The 15728-nt window shown below is 38.7% G+C and overlaps 1 protein-coding gene across 1 annotated transcript in view; it reads left to right on the forward strand.

Annotated features, from left to right (window-relative positions):
• CEP85L (centrosomal protein 85 like) overlaps window positions 1–15728 on the forward strand; it is a 118010-nt gene that overhangs the window by 76714 nt on the left and 25568 nt on the right. Inside the window, exon 4 of the mRNA XM_062572620.1 lies at window positions 6972–7093. Within this exon, the coding sequence (XP_062428604.1) occupies window positions 6972–7093 (122 nt within the window). The remainder of the gene's footprint in view (window positions 1–6971; window positions 7094–15728) is intronic.

Consider the following 15728-nt stretch of genomic DNA (forward strand, 5'->3'; position numbering starts at 1 on the left):
TGAATGTGTCAAGCAGTGGGGAGAAGGGGAAGGAGAATAGGACCTTTCCTTTTGAGAACTGTATAAATTTATGCCATGTTTAAGTGACCATGTAGCTGCTATCAAAACCATGCAACTGTGCTATTAGTAGCAAAATTCTGCATTTTTCTCCCTCCATGGTGATTAGCATACTTGACCTGAGCATTTGTTTTCTCTCTTCTGTGTTAGTATCCTGGTAACCATTTGGTTGCTATGCTTTGCTCTGAATTCCTTTGTACGCTAAGTGGAAAAGGACCATGTCGTCTTCTCGTACTGTGGTTATCAAACCCAACCTTGATAAAGTTCAAAAGCCTTAGTTTCAGAATAAACAGTGCTGGGAAGAAGGCAAATAACGAACTTGCAGGACAGTCAAATTCCTCCCTGGCTTATGTGGGCTGAGTGCATGAGGTCTCTAGTGAATGTGTAATGTCTGGTGTGCAATGCAGATGCCATTTGTGAAGCAGGCTTCTTTCAAACATGTTTGTCGAAGTTTTTGATGAATAGCTAGAGTGCAGGTTGCTTTTAGGAAGCATTGTAATGTTGTTACTGTTCATTCTTTTCCTTTTGAAACCTTCTTTCACTGATAGTGTCACTGATATTTTAATTCTTTTGATTGAAAAAATCTTTAGGAAGTCATATAATAGGTGCAATAATGCTGTTACATCTAACAAGGAGATTCACCCTCCCCTGGCCCCAGCACCACCTCTTACAGCTCATGATTGCAGTTTTAAACACGCTGCAAAAAGAAGAGAAAGGGGAGGACAGAGCACTAACAAGACTTCATGTGGTTATTTCATAAAGTCCTGTATGGTTTTGCAGTGCTGAGTTGAACGAGTCGGGTTCTATACAGGCAAAAAACTCAGGTGAAAATGGGCAAGAAGACCAAATTTTTTGGTTGTATTGCTTTGTCAATTTTGAGACTCCCAAGTTGCCAATGCTATGCTAGACTTCTGCAAATTAGGATAGCAATTAGTGCAACTGTCATACTGGCCTCTTCTTATGTAGAAGTCCTTTGTGTAGCATCTGTGCAGTTCAACTGTGGCTACATATTTTAAGATCTAATTCATTTGTGAACTTGTTTCCTAGCCTTCATATAGCCGAACTTCTCTCAGTATAGTGTAGTCAATTCTGTGCTTGATCAGATTAAGTAAATCTCAACATAATGTATTCCCAACGCTGATAAGAAGTACAGATATGTACATCAAACCATATATTCCTAAGGACTGGGTTGCTCTTTAGTTCCTAGCTGTTTCTGAATTGTTTCCAGATTTCCTAATTGTGAGATTTTGGGGCTGCTTTTTGCCTTTTCTTTAGTTTCTCCTCTTCCTCTCCCCGATATTCTTATCTCAAATTGTCATATCTCAGATTTCATTCCATTAAATTTGGTTGTACATGTACTTTAAACCTAAGAAATAGGAAGTATTTGCTGACTGATTTCATGTCTCTTCAGCCTTTGTCCATGGTATTTAGCTCTTCTAACATTTCTTCATAAATTAGTCTAAGTTTCTTAGTCATTACAGTTGCTCCTTGTTTGAACATGTTCTACTAATTTCAGTGGTTTTCTGGTAACATGGTGCCCAGAATTGAACGTGTTAGTACAGCTGGGTTTACACAAGAGCTATTTAAAGTCAGTATCTTATTCCTTTCCTCTCTCTCTTTCTCTGTGACCTGACATAAATAGGTGATCCAGACTTGCAATAAGCTTGTTTTCATTCAGATTAAATTATGAATGCCTACTAAACTTATTCTCCCTGGTAGTATATGGTCTCCCATATGTTAATTACTTTACTGTTTATGTGTCTATATTAAATTTGGATTATGTCTGGGAATTTTTCCAAAGCTTTGACTTTTTAAGCTTTTTTCATGCTGGCTTTCATTACTTTCTGTTGGTAATGCTAACCTCTTAAGGATACTTCTGTATTTTTCAGTACTTCACAATTTTTTTTTGTTGTTTCTATTTTGGTTTTAATCATTTTCTTCTCCTCATTAGAAAGCCTCTGATGAACCCCACATATACCACTGATTGGGTAAGGGTAGAAGGGCATGATTAGATGTTTTCATCCCCACAACTGATTTAGATTTGTAAAAGTATAGCAAAATATGGTACAGCCCAAGAATGCTACTGATGATATTCTGCTGAGCAGAAACTCTGTGGCCCTCTAACAGCACTGATGGAGCAGCATGGAGCAGTAAATAGGTGGCGGTAAAATGCAGACACCAGAACTGCAGACTGGTTGGGGTTGGAAGGGACTTCTGGAGATCAGCCGGTCCACAGTCACAAGTGGACCGCAAGTCAGGATTTCTCAGTTTGGTCCACAGTCCTGTTTTTACTCGTCTTTGAATATGATACAAATGCTTCCTTATGGCTGTTCTTCCTAGTGCCTTTCAGCAAGACACAGCGCCCTTCTGCAAACGTGATTCCCTGCCTTGCTCTGAAAACAGCTTACAGCTAAGGCCTGATTCAAGCACTGTGGGCTGCTCTCGCTTTTCCTGCAGGAGAGCCCATAGCTCTATCTGGTCATGCTGGCAAGAGACTGGCTGATCTTGTGGGACACTTAAAAGGAGCAGTTGTGTGCTGACACGCTCAGCCTGATGTCAGGAAGATGTCTGGATGGAGAGGAAAGGATGTGTAGATCCTCCTTTTCTTTCCTTACTCATGGCATGGAGCAACTGCAGAGCAAATCAGACTGCTGTTTTGCCTTTGGAAAGCTAATCCTTTTCCCATCACTGACAGGGAAATGATATGAGGGATCTCTGCAATATTAGTGTGTTTGGGTTTTCTGCTGCAATATCCACCTTTTCTTTCTCCATCACTGTCTGTCAAGGTGGTATGAGAAGTGCTGTGTCCCTAAGGCACAGCCCATGGGGAGGCTCATATTCACTTCCTTGACCCTCAGTCAAGCAGGAGGAACTTGTTCCCTTGCTGACATTGGTTGCACTGATTCTTTACATTGGGTTAGCTGTTGGGTGTAGGGCTTATCTTTCTCCTGAATACTGAAAGCCCTTCTACAAAGTTTTGTTTTGTTTGTTTGTTTTGTGATTGCTCGGGGAACAGCAAGCACTTGGCCAAAAGGGATCATTTGCTTAGCATAACTTTTGGCTTTCTGCTAGCTGTTAGTAATGGGCTGTGGGAACTTTGCTGTTGGAGGCTAGACAATGCTAAATTGTTTTGACTACATCTTAGAAAAAGAAAAAAAAATCAAGTATTGCTTTTTTGATGTTGGCCATTGGTTTTTTGGATTTCATGTTTACTCTGTGGTATAGCCTATTATTTGAAATGTTCTGCTACTCTGTGCTGAGGCACTGAACAGCTTAAGGCAGAAGCCATGAGCATATTTGGAGAAGATAATTAAAATCAGCATAATTAAAATCCTAGCCATTATTGGCCTGAATTATCCAAATGTTGTTATCCTCTAGTCCAGAGAAAATTATTTTCCCACTGTTGAGAAACATGATGGAATCCCTCAGCAATGTGTGTTCCAGCAGTAAATATTTGCATATAGGCTAGTACAGCAAAGATTATTTTTTTTCCAACAGCAAGCTGTGTCTCAGCAGTGACTTGAAGACTTGCCAGGTCCTGAAAGTCAAGGCCAAGCGCATGCCAAAAAGCAAGCTAGTTAGGACCTTTGGACGCCACCGTGCAAAGGATACTGTTTTAACTGAACAGATGTTCTCAGTCCAAGCTTGATATGCCTGGAAGAGGTGCCAGTTGATAAAAATAGTTGTATTTTCTAGGGCAGATAGAAAAGAATGCTGTGCGTTTCAGGCCAGTATTGTTTGTAGTTGTGGAGGAGTCAAGTTGAGTACTTGAAGCTGTAGATGGCTTTCTGTACTTGAGTCCTAAAAATGTATTTTGCTCTCACTATTTGATTTAATGTCCTTAGGAGACCAAATTCTCAGATGTAAGTGGACCACCTGTGTGTTACCAGACAATTCAAAGCATCTAGAAAGCTGTTGGGAGTAGTCAACATCATGTGCTCATAAATGAGTGAAGTGTCTTGTTATTCTGGGCAGTGCTGAGAAGTATTTTTAGCCTCTTTTTTTTAATTGCTGAAATATGATACCAGAAACATTTTTTTGTCTGTTTGGAGTGATAAATTGAAGCACACAGCTAATAGAGCATGATTTTATATTATTTCTATATACAACATGAATATACTCTGTAAGATTGAACATATTCCAAAGTCAAAAACATTTTGGTCAGTCAGCTAAGCAGCCCATATATACTATAGATATTTTTAAAACCTGTTCTTAATATCTGATTGGCAAAATTCCTAACTTTGCAAAACATATTGCATTGCTTGTTAGCTGCCTTAATATTTAGTTGACTTACACAGTCATTTATTGTGCTGAATTTGAAGTATTTCTTTTTAATTTGGTGCAAACTATTAAGTTTGCTTATGTGCTAGATTTAAGTAATGGGTTTGCTTTGAAGAATTTTACTAGAGGAAACCACTAGTGGTTTCTAAAACGCTTTCAAATCAGACGGATTCATAATTACCTAACTGTCTTTAATCTTCTCCCCTCTGTGTCCTTGCTTACTTTTCTGAAGAAAGTTCATTTTTATAGCACAGTCTTAAAGACAAAGCTCGCCGTGTTCAATGAATGGGAAGATACGTCTTTAAAAAGCCATATATTTGCTGTTCATCATGTCAAATTCTTGAGGTTTTTTTGAGTAGAGATGGAATTTATGGCTCTGAGAAGCAAGAAAAAATGAGTAAGTATCTAGTCTAGCTGGATTTAGGACTGTTTCTTTCTCTTTTTTTCAACTGTAGCCCAAGGATATTGAATTGAATATAGAAAAGCATTCAGCACTATGGAGGAGAATAAGCAAAGGAAACATTTTCATGACACAAAGTACAGTGGTAGCTGCTGATGCTGTCACTTTACTGCGTGGCATGACATGCATGACTAAGGGGGACTTTAACTGAAATAGTTTTGTACTGGTGCACATTATTTCAACCAGTGACATGGATAGCTCTTAACATAGGAGACTATGTGACAGTTCTAAAGTATTCTGTAAGCACCAAAGACTACTTTGAAGTTACCTGGTCTGGATTCACAGACCCAGATCAGATTAATTTTAGATCCACAGATCCTTAAATGCTCTGCACATGCATTATGTACGAGAAAAATCACCACTTTGTTTCTTTCCTAAGTTTCATTAGATCACTCCTCAAACAAACAAACAAAAATCAGGGTTTTAGAATCATTACAAAGTCCTGAAACTTGTAATGATACTAAAACCCTGATTTCTTTTGTTTGTTTGGGAAGCAGTCTAATATGTGATCTATATAATGATTGTTGTGCGTGAAAAATAAAGCAAGAGAACTGTTAAATCAGTTTCAAAGGTCAACAGATTGTAGACCTGCTCCAAGCAGCACTTTGCCATTTCTGTTCCCCACTTCCCAGTAGGTTGCAGTACTATCTTTAACGTAACTTCCTTGAACGAGCATAATAATTAATGGAGTTAATTACTAGAAATTGCAGATGTGATAAATTTCATTCTCACAAAACCTTTAAACATATTAATGTCAAAAGTCATTGACTTCATGGGATACTTTTCAACAACTACCCATTTATGCATGAACAAACTTAAACATTGATGTATGATGTTACCTTCATCAAACAACTTACAAAAATGTTGCTGTTTTGTTACCAATCCAGAGCATCTACTGGAACCTTAGTCTTCAGTAAGTTATTTTAGTCTTGAAATGAAAGCCTATGTACCATACAGAATTATATACATTCTGTTCCCATTATACAAATTCTTTTCCGTTTTGTGCCTGAACATCACACTTCAGGTGTAAAACAAACACAATTTGTGAATGCTCTGAATCCACAGAATAGAAACCTGTAGAAATAAAAAAAAAAAAAAAAAGGGCGGGAGGAGGGGGAAGAAGATGCTAATGGCTGGTTATTTATACCATAGCACAAATAGAGTAGGCTTTCTTGGAGTTTTGGTAGAAGTTAGTGAAAACATGATAATGCCATAAAATGAAGACAAGAAAGGCCTTCAAGTAGGCAGGAATACCTTTATATGTATTATTCTAAACAGACATTTGTTTGACTTGCTCTGAAAACCTACTGGGAGGAGACTCAACAACGTTCCTGGCAATGTGCTTTAGTATTTCACAGACCCTAGTTAGAAGCTTTTCCTATTAAACAAATATATCTTTTATTGAAGTGGTGTTCTATAATGAAACACTGTGTTCCAGCTTAGTTTTTTCACATGCAAGATAGAACTGCATAATACTTTTTTACAGACCATATTCCTGATAAAACATCCTAGTTTGTTGTTTACTGTTCTTCTAAAGCATGTTGTTGCTGGATTGTGCTCAATTTGACTGTAATCTACAGATCAGTTTGCAGTGAGACACACAGCTTGGGTTATGTGAAAATGAATGAAAGCCTGAAATCTGTTACTTGTGAAGCTTTTATTCTTGAAAGCAGTTAGAATTATATTTCCACATTCTGTATTTAAAATGGATGTATGTTTAGAGAATTAATTCCTTTCCTCCTGTATGCTAAGGTTTTAGGGGAGAGTTCAAGCAGTACGGTAAGTGTTATCTGTACATATATGCAGGCCTAAAGCTATCAAACTCTTTTTGTTCCGTAGAGCAAAGAATAGTTGTAGCAAGATCTGAACATTTAGCACTGTTTGCCTTACCTATGTATTTGAATTCTGATGAACTTTTCATCTCAAACAGCATTCAGAGCTATGAATTCATTTAGGAAAAATGATAAAATTTGTAAATTGGTGATGCTGGACTAAAGTTTGTTTAAATAAAGGTTGTTTCAAATAAGCTTGTTTTATATAAAGCAAAACTGGATAGATTGCAAAACAAGTGCTACATTTCTGACACAATAAACTACTTTGTGAATTCTGTAGTATCTAGGGCATTGCTAACCATTACCATTTTGGAGATTAATTACACAATTATTTTGTGCAGGTGCTGACTGGAACGTCTCGTCAGAGTTATCCAGCTACCAGCTATCAGGACTTCAGCAACTGGGAGTCTCTAATGAAAATAAAAGAAGGGCTGCTAAGGCAGAAGGAGATTGTAATCGATCGGTGAGTAACCTGCTCTGGCCACATTGGCTATACCTGAAAGCTATGATATTAAAATTGACTTTTATGAGAGCTGTTTATTCAGGAAAGTGTTTAGGTTTCAGGCCAGCAAATGTTTATGCACAAATACGTGGGACCTAGTGGGACCACATAGCCAAGCTGGCTAGAAGTCTTTTGCAAAGTTGGGTATTTGCTTAGGGGTTTAATGCCTTTGCAATGGGAAAGGGAGAGTGAGACCAATAGCCAGTTGTGCTGTCGGCTTACCCAGCTTAGCTTCCTGAAAGTCTGGGGTTTCTGTCAGACATCTTCCTGCTTGCACCGGTCTTTGGAAGTGACTGGCAGGATGAGATTGGTAAACTGCATTTTTCAATTTTCATTTCCATGACAAGTAGAGAAATGCGCTATATTTGAAACCAGTTGATCAAGCTTTAAGAAAGTGGCCTTTGCAGAAATATGCAAGTGGTAAAATCCTACTCAAATGCTCATACAAGTTATTCAGATAGTAAATCGACTGTGTATATGTAAATAAATACTTTGTTTCATACTGCAGTTGCTATCAGTCTGAAATAGGCCATGGCAGCAATTCACAGCTGGAAGTTTCGGGAACATTTGAAATAATTTCTGGAGTTCTTGATATTTGATGAAATGAAACGAAGCCTTGGTGAAGAAAACGTCCTGCTTTTGCACTGTCTGAGGAGCTTCATCCTAGTGAAGCTTACACTAAAGATGTCCTTCTTAAATGTCCTAATGCAGCTCGTGATGACATTTTTATAATCGACATAATTATAGTTTGGCTTAGTCTGTGTTTTAATAATAAACTCTTGCTTTGTGGCCAAAAGACGAGCGGCCGTGTCTTGGAATAGTTGTGTCCTCTTATTGATGCTTTGCTCCCCAGCGTGAGGAGCACTGTATAAAGCAGGTATGTTAATCACAGGAAGGACAGGCATCTGTTGTGAAGGTTTTCATAGTTCTAATAGTTCCTCTCATTTAATGAGTGGAAGTAGATAATTTGGGTGTAATTTACTTTAGGATCAGGAGGATTGTACTCGTGTACAGTCTTTCATTGGACTGTGTCATCACAGCCTTCCTGATCGCTACAGAATGGAAAAACATGGTCTTTGCTAAACTGAAAGAGGATCAGATAAAAATGTGGTAGTTTAAAATCTACCATGTGCTAAGGTTTATAGCTTGGGAGACATGACCTAGAATCCTAGGTCCTACTTGTAGGCTGTTGGTGAATACAAAGGCCCAGGTTGTGAATAACCAAGAACTGTAACAACCTGCAATAGAGCGAGGAATTGCTTGGGTTTAATTGCACGTTTGTGAACTGCGGTGGCCGAGACATGGGCACGCCGTCCTGCCGTGCTGCAGAGGTGGTGATTTCCCAAAGGGATAAGCAATTGAAACAGAAACATCCTCAGCTGTTGCAGAGAGTGCATCTGTCAGAGCCTTTTGATCGGCTGCTTCAGGGCTGTCTAAATTACAGCAATTTTTCCAGGCTCGCTACATCAATAGTAATGCTGTATAACCTGCAGCCTGCCTCTCGGTGCTCAGGCTGTCACCAGCGTTTGTAAGCACGTCTCCTGTGATGGCTAGGGCTGCCTTTGCCTCTGCCAGACACATATCCTCTGCATGAAGGTTTGTTATGCAATGGCAAATAAAACTTCAGCTCACACTATTCTTCTCACATTGAAAATGTGTTTTCAGCCAAAGGTGAAGTTTCATTTGACTGAAGTGACAGTTTGCAACTAGTTACCTGCTAATGTTAGTTGATACTGTCCATGCACAGAAAGAAAAGCTGTCTCTTGATATCCAGTGGCTATGTGTTAGTTCTTTTTTCTGCAAGGCATACTTTTACGTGACTTAATCATAGAGAATACTGTTCTCTGGATTTTTTACGGAAGTCAGTTGAGGTGATTCCTTTTCATTCGACTGAATGCATTTGGGAAACTATTAAAGTGAATAAAGACCAGTCAGTGATCTTACATTCATTTGCTTTAAGTAGACCTCCTCAGTGTTAGCATTAAGCACATTGTAAATTACAGTAATGCAGTTTAACCATACACTATAGAAGAGGCTCTTTTGTGAATAGTGAGCCTCCATTTTGGCAAAATATTTACCTTAAAAGTAATAATTTGAAAAAGACATGAAATCTATCTTAAATGGATAACTTGTGCTATTTTAAATTAGTGCAAAATGATGTTACATATTTAGAAAGATTTTTACAACATATTTTCTTTCATAATGCTTTTTAAAAGGGGGGAGTATGATCATCTACAACAAACAAAAATGTTGTTGGTTTCACTCATGGAGAAAAGAAAATATAGTTGTCCTCTAAAACCTAGAAATAGAACACTATTGTAAATCACAACTGTACTTTATTTATTATCACGTTTGATATTCATAACACTTAAACATGAGTAATATCTTTCTTTGGGATATTAAGCCCTGAAAAAACTTCGTATTTTCCAGGGTTTACAGTTAAGTCACTTGGGGTTGCAAGCCATGACACTGAGAGTTAAGATAGCATTGGGGAGTAAACATAGGTCTTTCAGCTCCTGGTCTTTGTTGATTTGAACCTACCTTAAACGTCTTTTCAGAATATGACTTAACTGGGCATGAGCGGCCTAAAATAAGTATATAAAGGCCTAACATTGCTAAGACTCAGTTAATTGTATTTCAAGGTGATGATATTTAAATTGCAAAGTCCATGCTTTGAGGAAGTGGAGGAGCAATTCTTTGTTGAACGAGATTTCGATAATAGATGTTTTGCTGAAATATCCCGTTGTGTGTGGTTCTTATGGAGATTTAAAAGGTTTAGTTTCTTGAAGTCATGCCTGACCTTGAATTTACAAATGGGTGACTGGATGATGTCAGCAAGGCTAGTTTAATTCTGGAGGGGGAAGAAACTCAGGAGGGATAGATGAACCTGCTGCTGGGAAACTGGAGAAATGGTACAGCATCCTGTGTGCGACTGTCCAAAGAGGGTGCTTCAAACCCAGCTGTTTGCCTTTGGCAGGTACAAGAAAAAGCTGAATGAAAAGAAATATACTGGAAACACTCTCATCTTGCTCTTGTCACCAGCTGCAATTTCAACCCTAAAGTTCTTATCAAGTGTTTTTAGGTTAAAACACCCTGCACCAGTAATCCAGGAGGTGAAAGAGATGAACATCACTTTGCAGCATGCACCTTGTTCTGCACAGTGATTCCCAAGCCTGCTGATAGGCAGGCCCTGGAGGCTCAGGACGTAACTATCTACTTAAGCTGTTCTACCTCTACTTATTTATTTATTTATTTATTTTAAAGATTGGGGAGGAGGATGGGGAAAAGGGAAACAGAAACCTACTGCCTGCCTCCTTTCTTTTCCACACTATGAAGAAGAAAGGCAAGAAAAGTCTAATCCTTCTGGATTAGATTGTTAAACTTCCTCATTTTGCATCTTCAGTCTAACAGATCTGAATAGCTGCAAACAAGTTTCAAAGCATTGTTAAAAAGAAAAAAAAAAGACGCAGGGAATGATACTTGGCATGTGCACCTACATACTTGGGTAGCTTTTTGTATCGCTGGAAACTGAAAGCCACAAACAGAATTAAAAAAAAAAAAAAAAAAAAAAGACACTTGGGTTTGTAAAATAAAATGGGTGGCTTCATTTTTATTGTATACACTGTGGTGAACATCAGATTTACTAACAGGTTAGTTAAAAATGATTTGATTTGTGTAGTTGCATATTTTAAGCATAGATGACATAGAAGCATAAATGGGTGGATATAAGGGCAGTTTTGTTTTACTGTATAAAACTACTGCAAGGATCCCTGCCAAATTAACCGCCAAGTGATTGCAGTTCATGTTTGTACGTCCTGAAAAAGGGATTGTGATCCTGCTGTTATGGAGGGAAAATGTGGGATGATGAAGGAAGCCTTGCATGTGTGTGCACACAAACACAACTGCCTTCTGAGAGATGTGTCACAGGGTTTTTTCCTACCATCCATTGGTACAGGCTGTGAGTAAGGGTTTAAGGATTTGGCTGTAACGGGAACTTGCAGCTGTAAAACTTATTACTAGAATGTCTGTCACCCACAGTACAAAATAATTGGATTATTTCATTGCTTTACTACTTCAGGAGTTTAATATGTAACACTACATTATATTTAGCACCAGAGGGAGCCATCAGTGTTTGTACTGGTTTAGTAAATCACACTGTTACACTCTACTGAACAGAGGAGCAACACAAAGAATTACACTAGCAATATTGAAATTATAATGTCAGTAAGATTGAGAATGTTGCTAAGACTGGCCTGCCACTGTAGATGTCTCCAGTGTGGTATTGGCACTGCTTGTTTGGCGAGGATTGCACACAGAGGGATGTGAATAAATGCCAAATATCTGAACATATGACATAAGTGGCTGAGAATAACAGCATTCTCTTCCCAACAGCTTAGGGGCTTTCAAACTGCTTTTTAAGGAAAGGTAGATATAAAAGTTATAATTTTAGTCAATAGCTTTCATTCTTTAGGACATAATAATTTTTTTAATTCTTAAAACAACTGCTAAATTGTTCGTTTTGCATAGAGGAACTGTGTTTAGATTTACATGTTTTCATCTGGACAGTAGAATTAGTTTTCTTTGCCTCCTGTCAATTTGCCCTATCTTGATTTGTTCATATCAAACTGCATGTGTTTTGATAATATTTATGTTACTACTAATGTAAAGTTGCAATTCTCTTGATTTTTGGGATGCTCTGTTAAGATATTCAGTATTAGCTTGTCCACTTGAATGACATATTTATGCAGTACATTCTGAGGAAGTCCTATTAAATGCTTTATGCCACCCTGGATATGAATGAATATATGTAAAAATGGGAGTCCTAAGCAGGCGATAAGGCTGTAAGGAACCCTCTCGGGGTATCTTGCTGTGTAAAATACTATTTTCTCACAATAATAACCTGAAAAACATACATTTTTTTTTCTTAATATTGCTAGTTGCCTTGGTAATTTGTGATTGAGATCTTTGTATCTGGGGTTAGTAAACTTTCAGGATGATTTTGCTATAGAATAATTATTTTAGCAGTTTTAAAAGTTCACCTTCTCACAGATGAATAGTACTCCTATCAATGAAATGGAAATTATTAAGTCTTTCATTAAATTTTACATAATAGCCTAAGCCGTGGCAATAATGAAAGAAAGTACGGCTAGAAAGGACCTATCTAATCTGTTTTATCAGGCTGAAGGGATGATAAACTGTAGCGGTATCATTCCTCATAGCTGTTTATGTAACCTGTTCGTAAAAGTCTTCAATAACAGATGTTATTATATATATTATATTGTATTATAACAGATCTTTCAAGGTTGGATAGTTTGGTGATTTATTAGTTTAAACATAAGAAAACTTTTCCTAATATGTCTCAGTCTTTCCTCATAGGTCATATTTTCTAGACCTCTGGTAGCTTTCGTTATTCTTTGGACTCTCTCCAAGTGATTTACATCTTTCCTGAAGTGTCCAAATAGGACAGTTGAGGTCTCCCTTCTGCTGCATGCCCGTGCATTGTACAGGCCATCGCTCTGCAATGATTGCCTTTTTTGCAACACAACGTTGTTTACTTGCATTTAGTTGTGATCAGCTGTAAGCCTAGATCATTTTTCCTGTGGACCTGCTGCTGGGCTGCTTTCTATTCGGTAGATTCAAATTTTTTAAGGAAGCTCTCGTTTTGGGCAGGGATGAAAACAGTGGGGGGAAATGTCGGGCTTGCTCTGTGCTTGTTGTGCCAGGAGACTGCACAAGTTGGGAGGGAGGGTGCAGTCCTTTCTGAGCAGACAGCTGTGTCTGTATCCCACTCTTTTCATGTACCCTGCTTGACCAAATAGCAGAAAACATTTGTTAAAGTGCAGTGCAGTTGTTGACTATGCTTCTGACTGGCCTCCCTGTACTTCACCACTAAAAGACCTTTCAGGGGTCAGACTAGCATTTCAAGCTTCTGTGCAATTCAAGAAAACAGTTGGAAAAAAAAAAAAAAAAAAAAAAAAAGCAATCCTTCCAGAGCAGAGATTGCCTCCCAACTCCCAGAGGTGGTGGTGTTCCCATCTTCTTGCCAAGATAAGCTTCTCCTCTGACTGGTGGAAAGGTAGCATTTGCTTTGAAGCACAGACACTTAAAGTGCCTTGCAAAAACCCCAGACTTCACTGCATAAAAAAGATGGGACCATTTTCATTCCCGAGCGTTAGTGATACCAGCGTTTCTTGGTCTTTTTATCTGCTGAGTTACGGAAAATATATTTGCGTTGTTTTTAGGACTGATCGCTCTCCCTGTCAGTACTCTGCACGTTTGGACTTGTCTCCCAAGAGGTCGAGCCTTTAAAACAAGAGGATATGAAAATTAGTGTCCAGCTTCTTAAGCAACAAGACAAAGCAGGATACCGCTAACTGTGGCATGGAGCCAGAGATATTTATACTATAGAAGGACCAATATTATATGATACTTTATATCCTGATTCTGAGGAAATCTGTTCAGGGCGTTTTCACCTAAAGCAATTACTCCTCTGTAACTTGTGACCTTTGAAGGTGTGAATCAATTGCCATTTGATTTATTATGAAGTTAGCAATGTCTGTTTTCTGGTGGAAAAAGCTCTCTTCTAAAGTCCTAAAAGTGTTCAAAGATACTGGACCTTTTCCTTGACCTCTAGTGTGGGACTCTTAAGAGACTTAAATTAGTGTAAATTTAAAAGTTATAGGGAGGAAGCGCTTCTCCGGCAGACATGGGTCTTTAAAATCTCTATCATGTTAGAAGCAATCAATAGTAAGATGGATTAATAGCGACCAGAGGAGCTGGTCCCACATTTCAGGTAACATGGTTTATTTCCAGCTGAATGCAGTAGCTGACCTTGTGCTGCTGGGCTGTTGAGACGTGCGTGCGTGTGAGTGTCGGGGGAAGCCTGCATCCACTGTTGTGGTGAGCTAGTCCTACCCGAGCATGAGAAAATGAGGCCAAAGCTGGTTATGTCATCCAAACGTTTTAAGAGATACCCAGAAGCACTTTGTATCTTAAACAGCTTATTTGTTATTAACTCTCGTTTTACTATTTACATAGAATTGTAACGCTCGCTCACGGGGGGGGGGGAATAAACAGGGAATTTGTGAGCAGGGCTGACTTTTGTGGTAAGCAGAGCGTTGTCCTCGAACCTCGCTGCACGGGCTGCGGGCCCGTTTCCGTAGAGCCGTGTCCCGGGGCGAGCTCCTTTCGGAGTCCCGAACGCCCCGGCCTCGGGCTCGGGCCGCGGCTGGGACGACCGACCCGTACCGGGGAGGCTTCTGGGGTCGGTGTTCCCAGCGGCGTACGCGAGCTGCGTTTGCGACGGCAGCTGAACTTCCCTGCAGTCCTTTTAAATAAAGCTCACGGCCTGCGGTTGTGCTGTGGATCAGTAGTAACAGCTGTGGGGTAAGGGAGGATTAAAACTGTCTCAGCATATGACAACATCAGGGATAAAACACATGCGGTATGAGGTCTCCAAAGACTTAGGGGATTGTGTGTAAATAGTAAATATGTTTCTGTGGTGTTTATTTTTTATCCTACTGGTCCGTTTTCAATTACTCTTTTTTCCTGTGTGCTGTGAGGTTAATCATATTTTGAGAGAGATGGTTATGTGAAGAAGTTATACAGGATCTACACAGACTTAAAATATTTATACTGGGTGTTTTGTTGGCAAAGTTTTAGAATGGTAGAGAGCATTACCCTTTGCAGAAGGAAAAGAAGGAAATAGTCACGCTCCTTGCTAGAGCAGCTCTGTTTCATCATGGATTAATTTGTTTCACTTTTTTCCTGCGGGGATTTGGTACGGTAAGGAAAGGATTATGAAAGGAAATATGGTAGTGTAGTTGAAAGTTCAAAAATGTTTCAGAATGTTTAGTTCAGGCTGTTGAACTGCTGTCTGTTACGGAAGGTGCTGGTAAGATAAGATCAGCCGTAAAGAGGAAATGGTGTAGTAGTCTCAAGGGATAAGTGACAAATGGCTAAATTATTTTAAAACAAATGTGGCAAAGTTATCTTAACAGATATATCCAGTAAGCAATGGGATGATAAAAAAAAAAAAAAAAAAAATTTGATCATAGGTTAAGACATCTCATACTAAATGACTTTGCAATCTGTGACCAAGCATGCAACAAAATTCGTCAACACTTCATATTTTCTCATGCGATCACACAAGCTGTTGAGCTCATTATATATGAGTCGTTACAAGTAAAGCGCATATTCCTTCTCCTAATCTTGACATCTACTTTTTCCAGAATGTTTGTAGCTTTGTTTGTAGTGCCATCACACAAAAAGACCCCAACCAGAACTGCATGAGTTGCATTGCATGAGTTGTTTTAAGATACTACAGAATCGCATCCTGTTTTAGACTGTTTTCCCATTAATCCCAATTCTTATAGATGTAAAAATAAGGCAACATAAAAAGGTGAGTGTTTTTAGGGGTTTATCACTCTTTTACATCACAGCTTAGAAGTTTACCTTCTAAAATATGTTCACTCTCTCTTCTTAAATAGTGAATTTCTCTTGTAAACCAAATGATTGGGAAACAGTCAGCTGATGGCTAGCTAGGATAACAGATACTCCCTTTAAATAGTTTCTTTTTTTATTTGTATTTCTCTTA

This window comes from Rhea pennata, chromosome 3, assembly GCF_028389875.1.
Source record: "Rhea pennata isolate bPtePen1 chromosome 3, bPtePen1.pri, whole genome shotgun sequence".
Classification (NCBI taxonomy): Eukaryota; Metazoa; Chordata; class Aves; order Rheiformes; family Rheidae; genus Rhea; species Rhea pennata.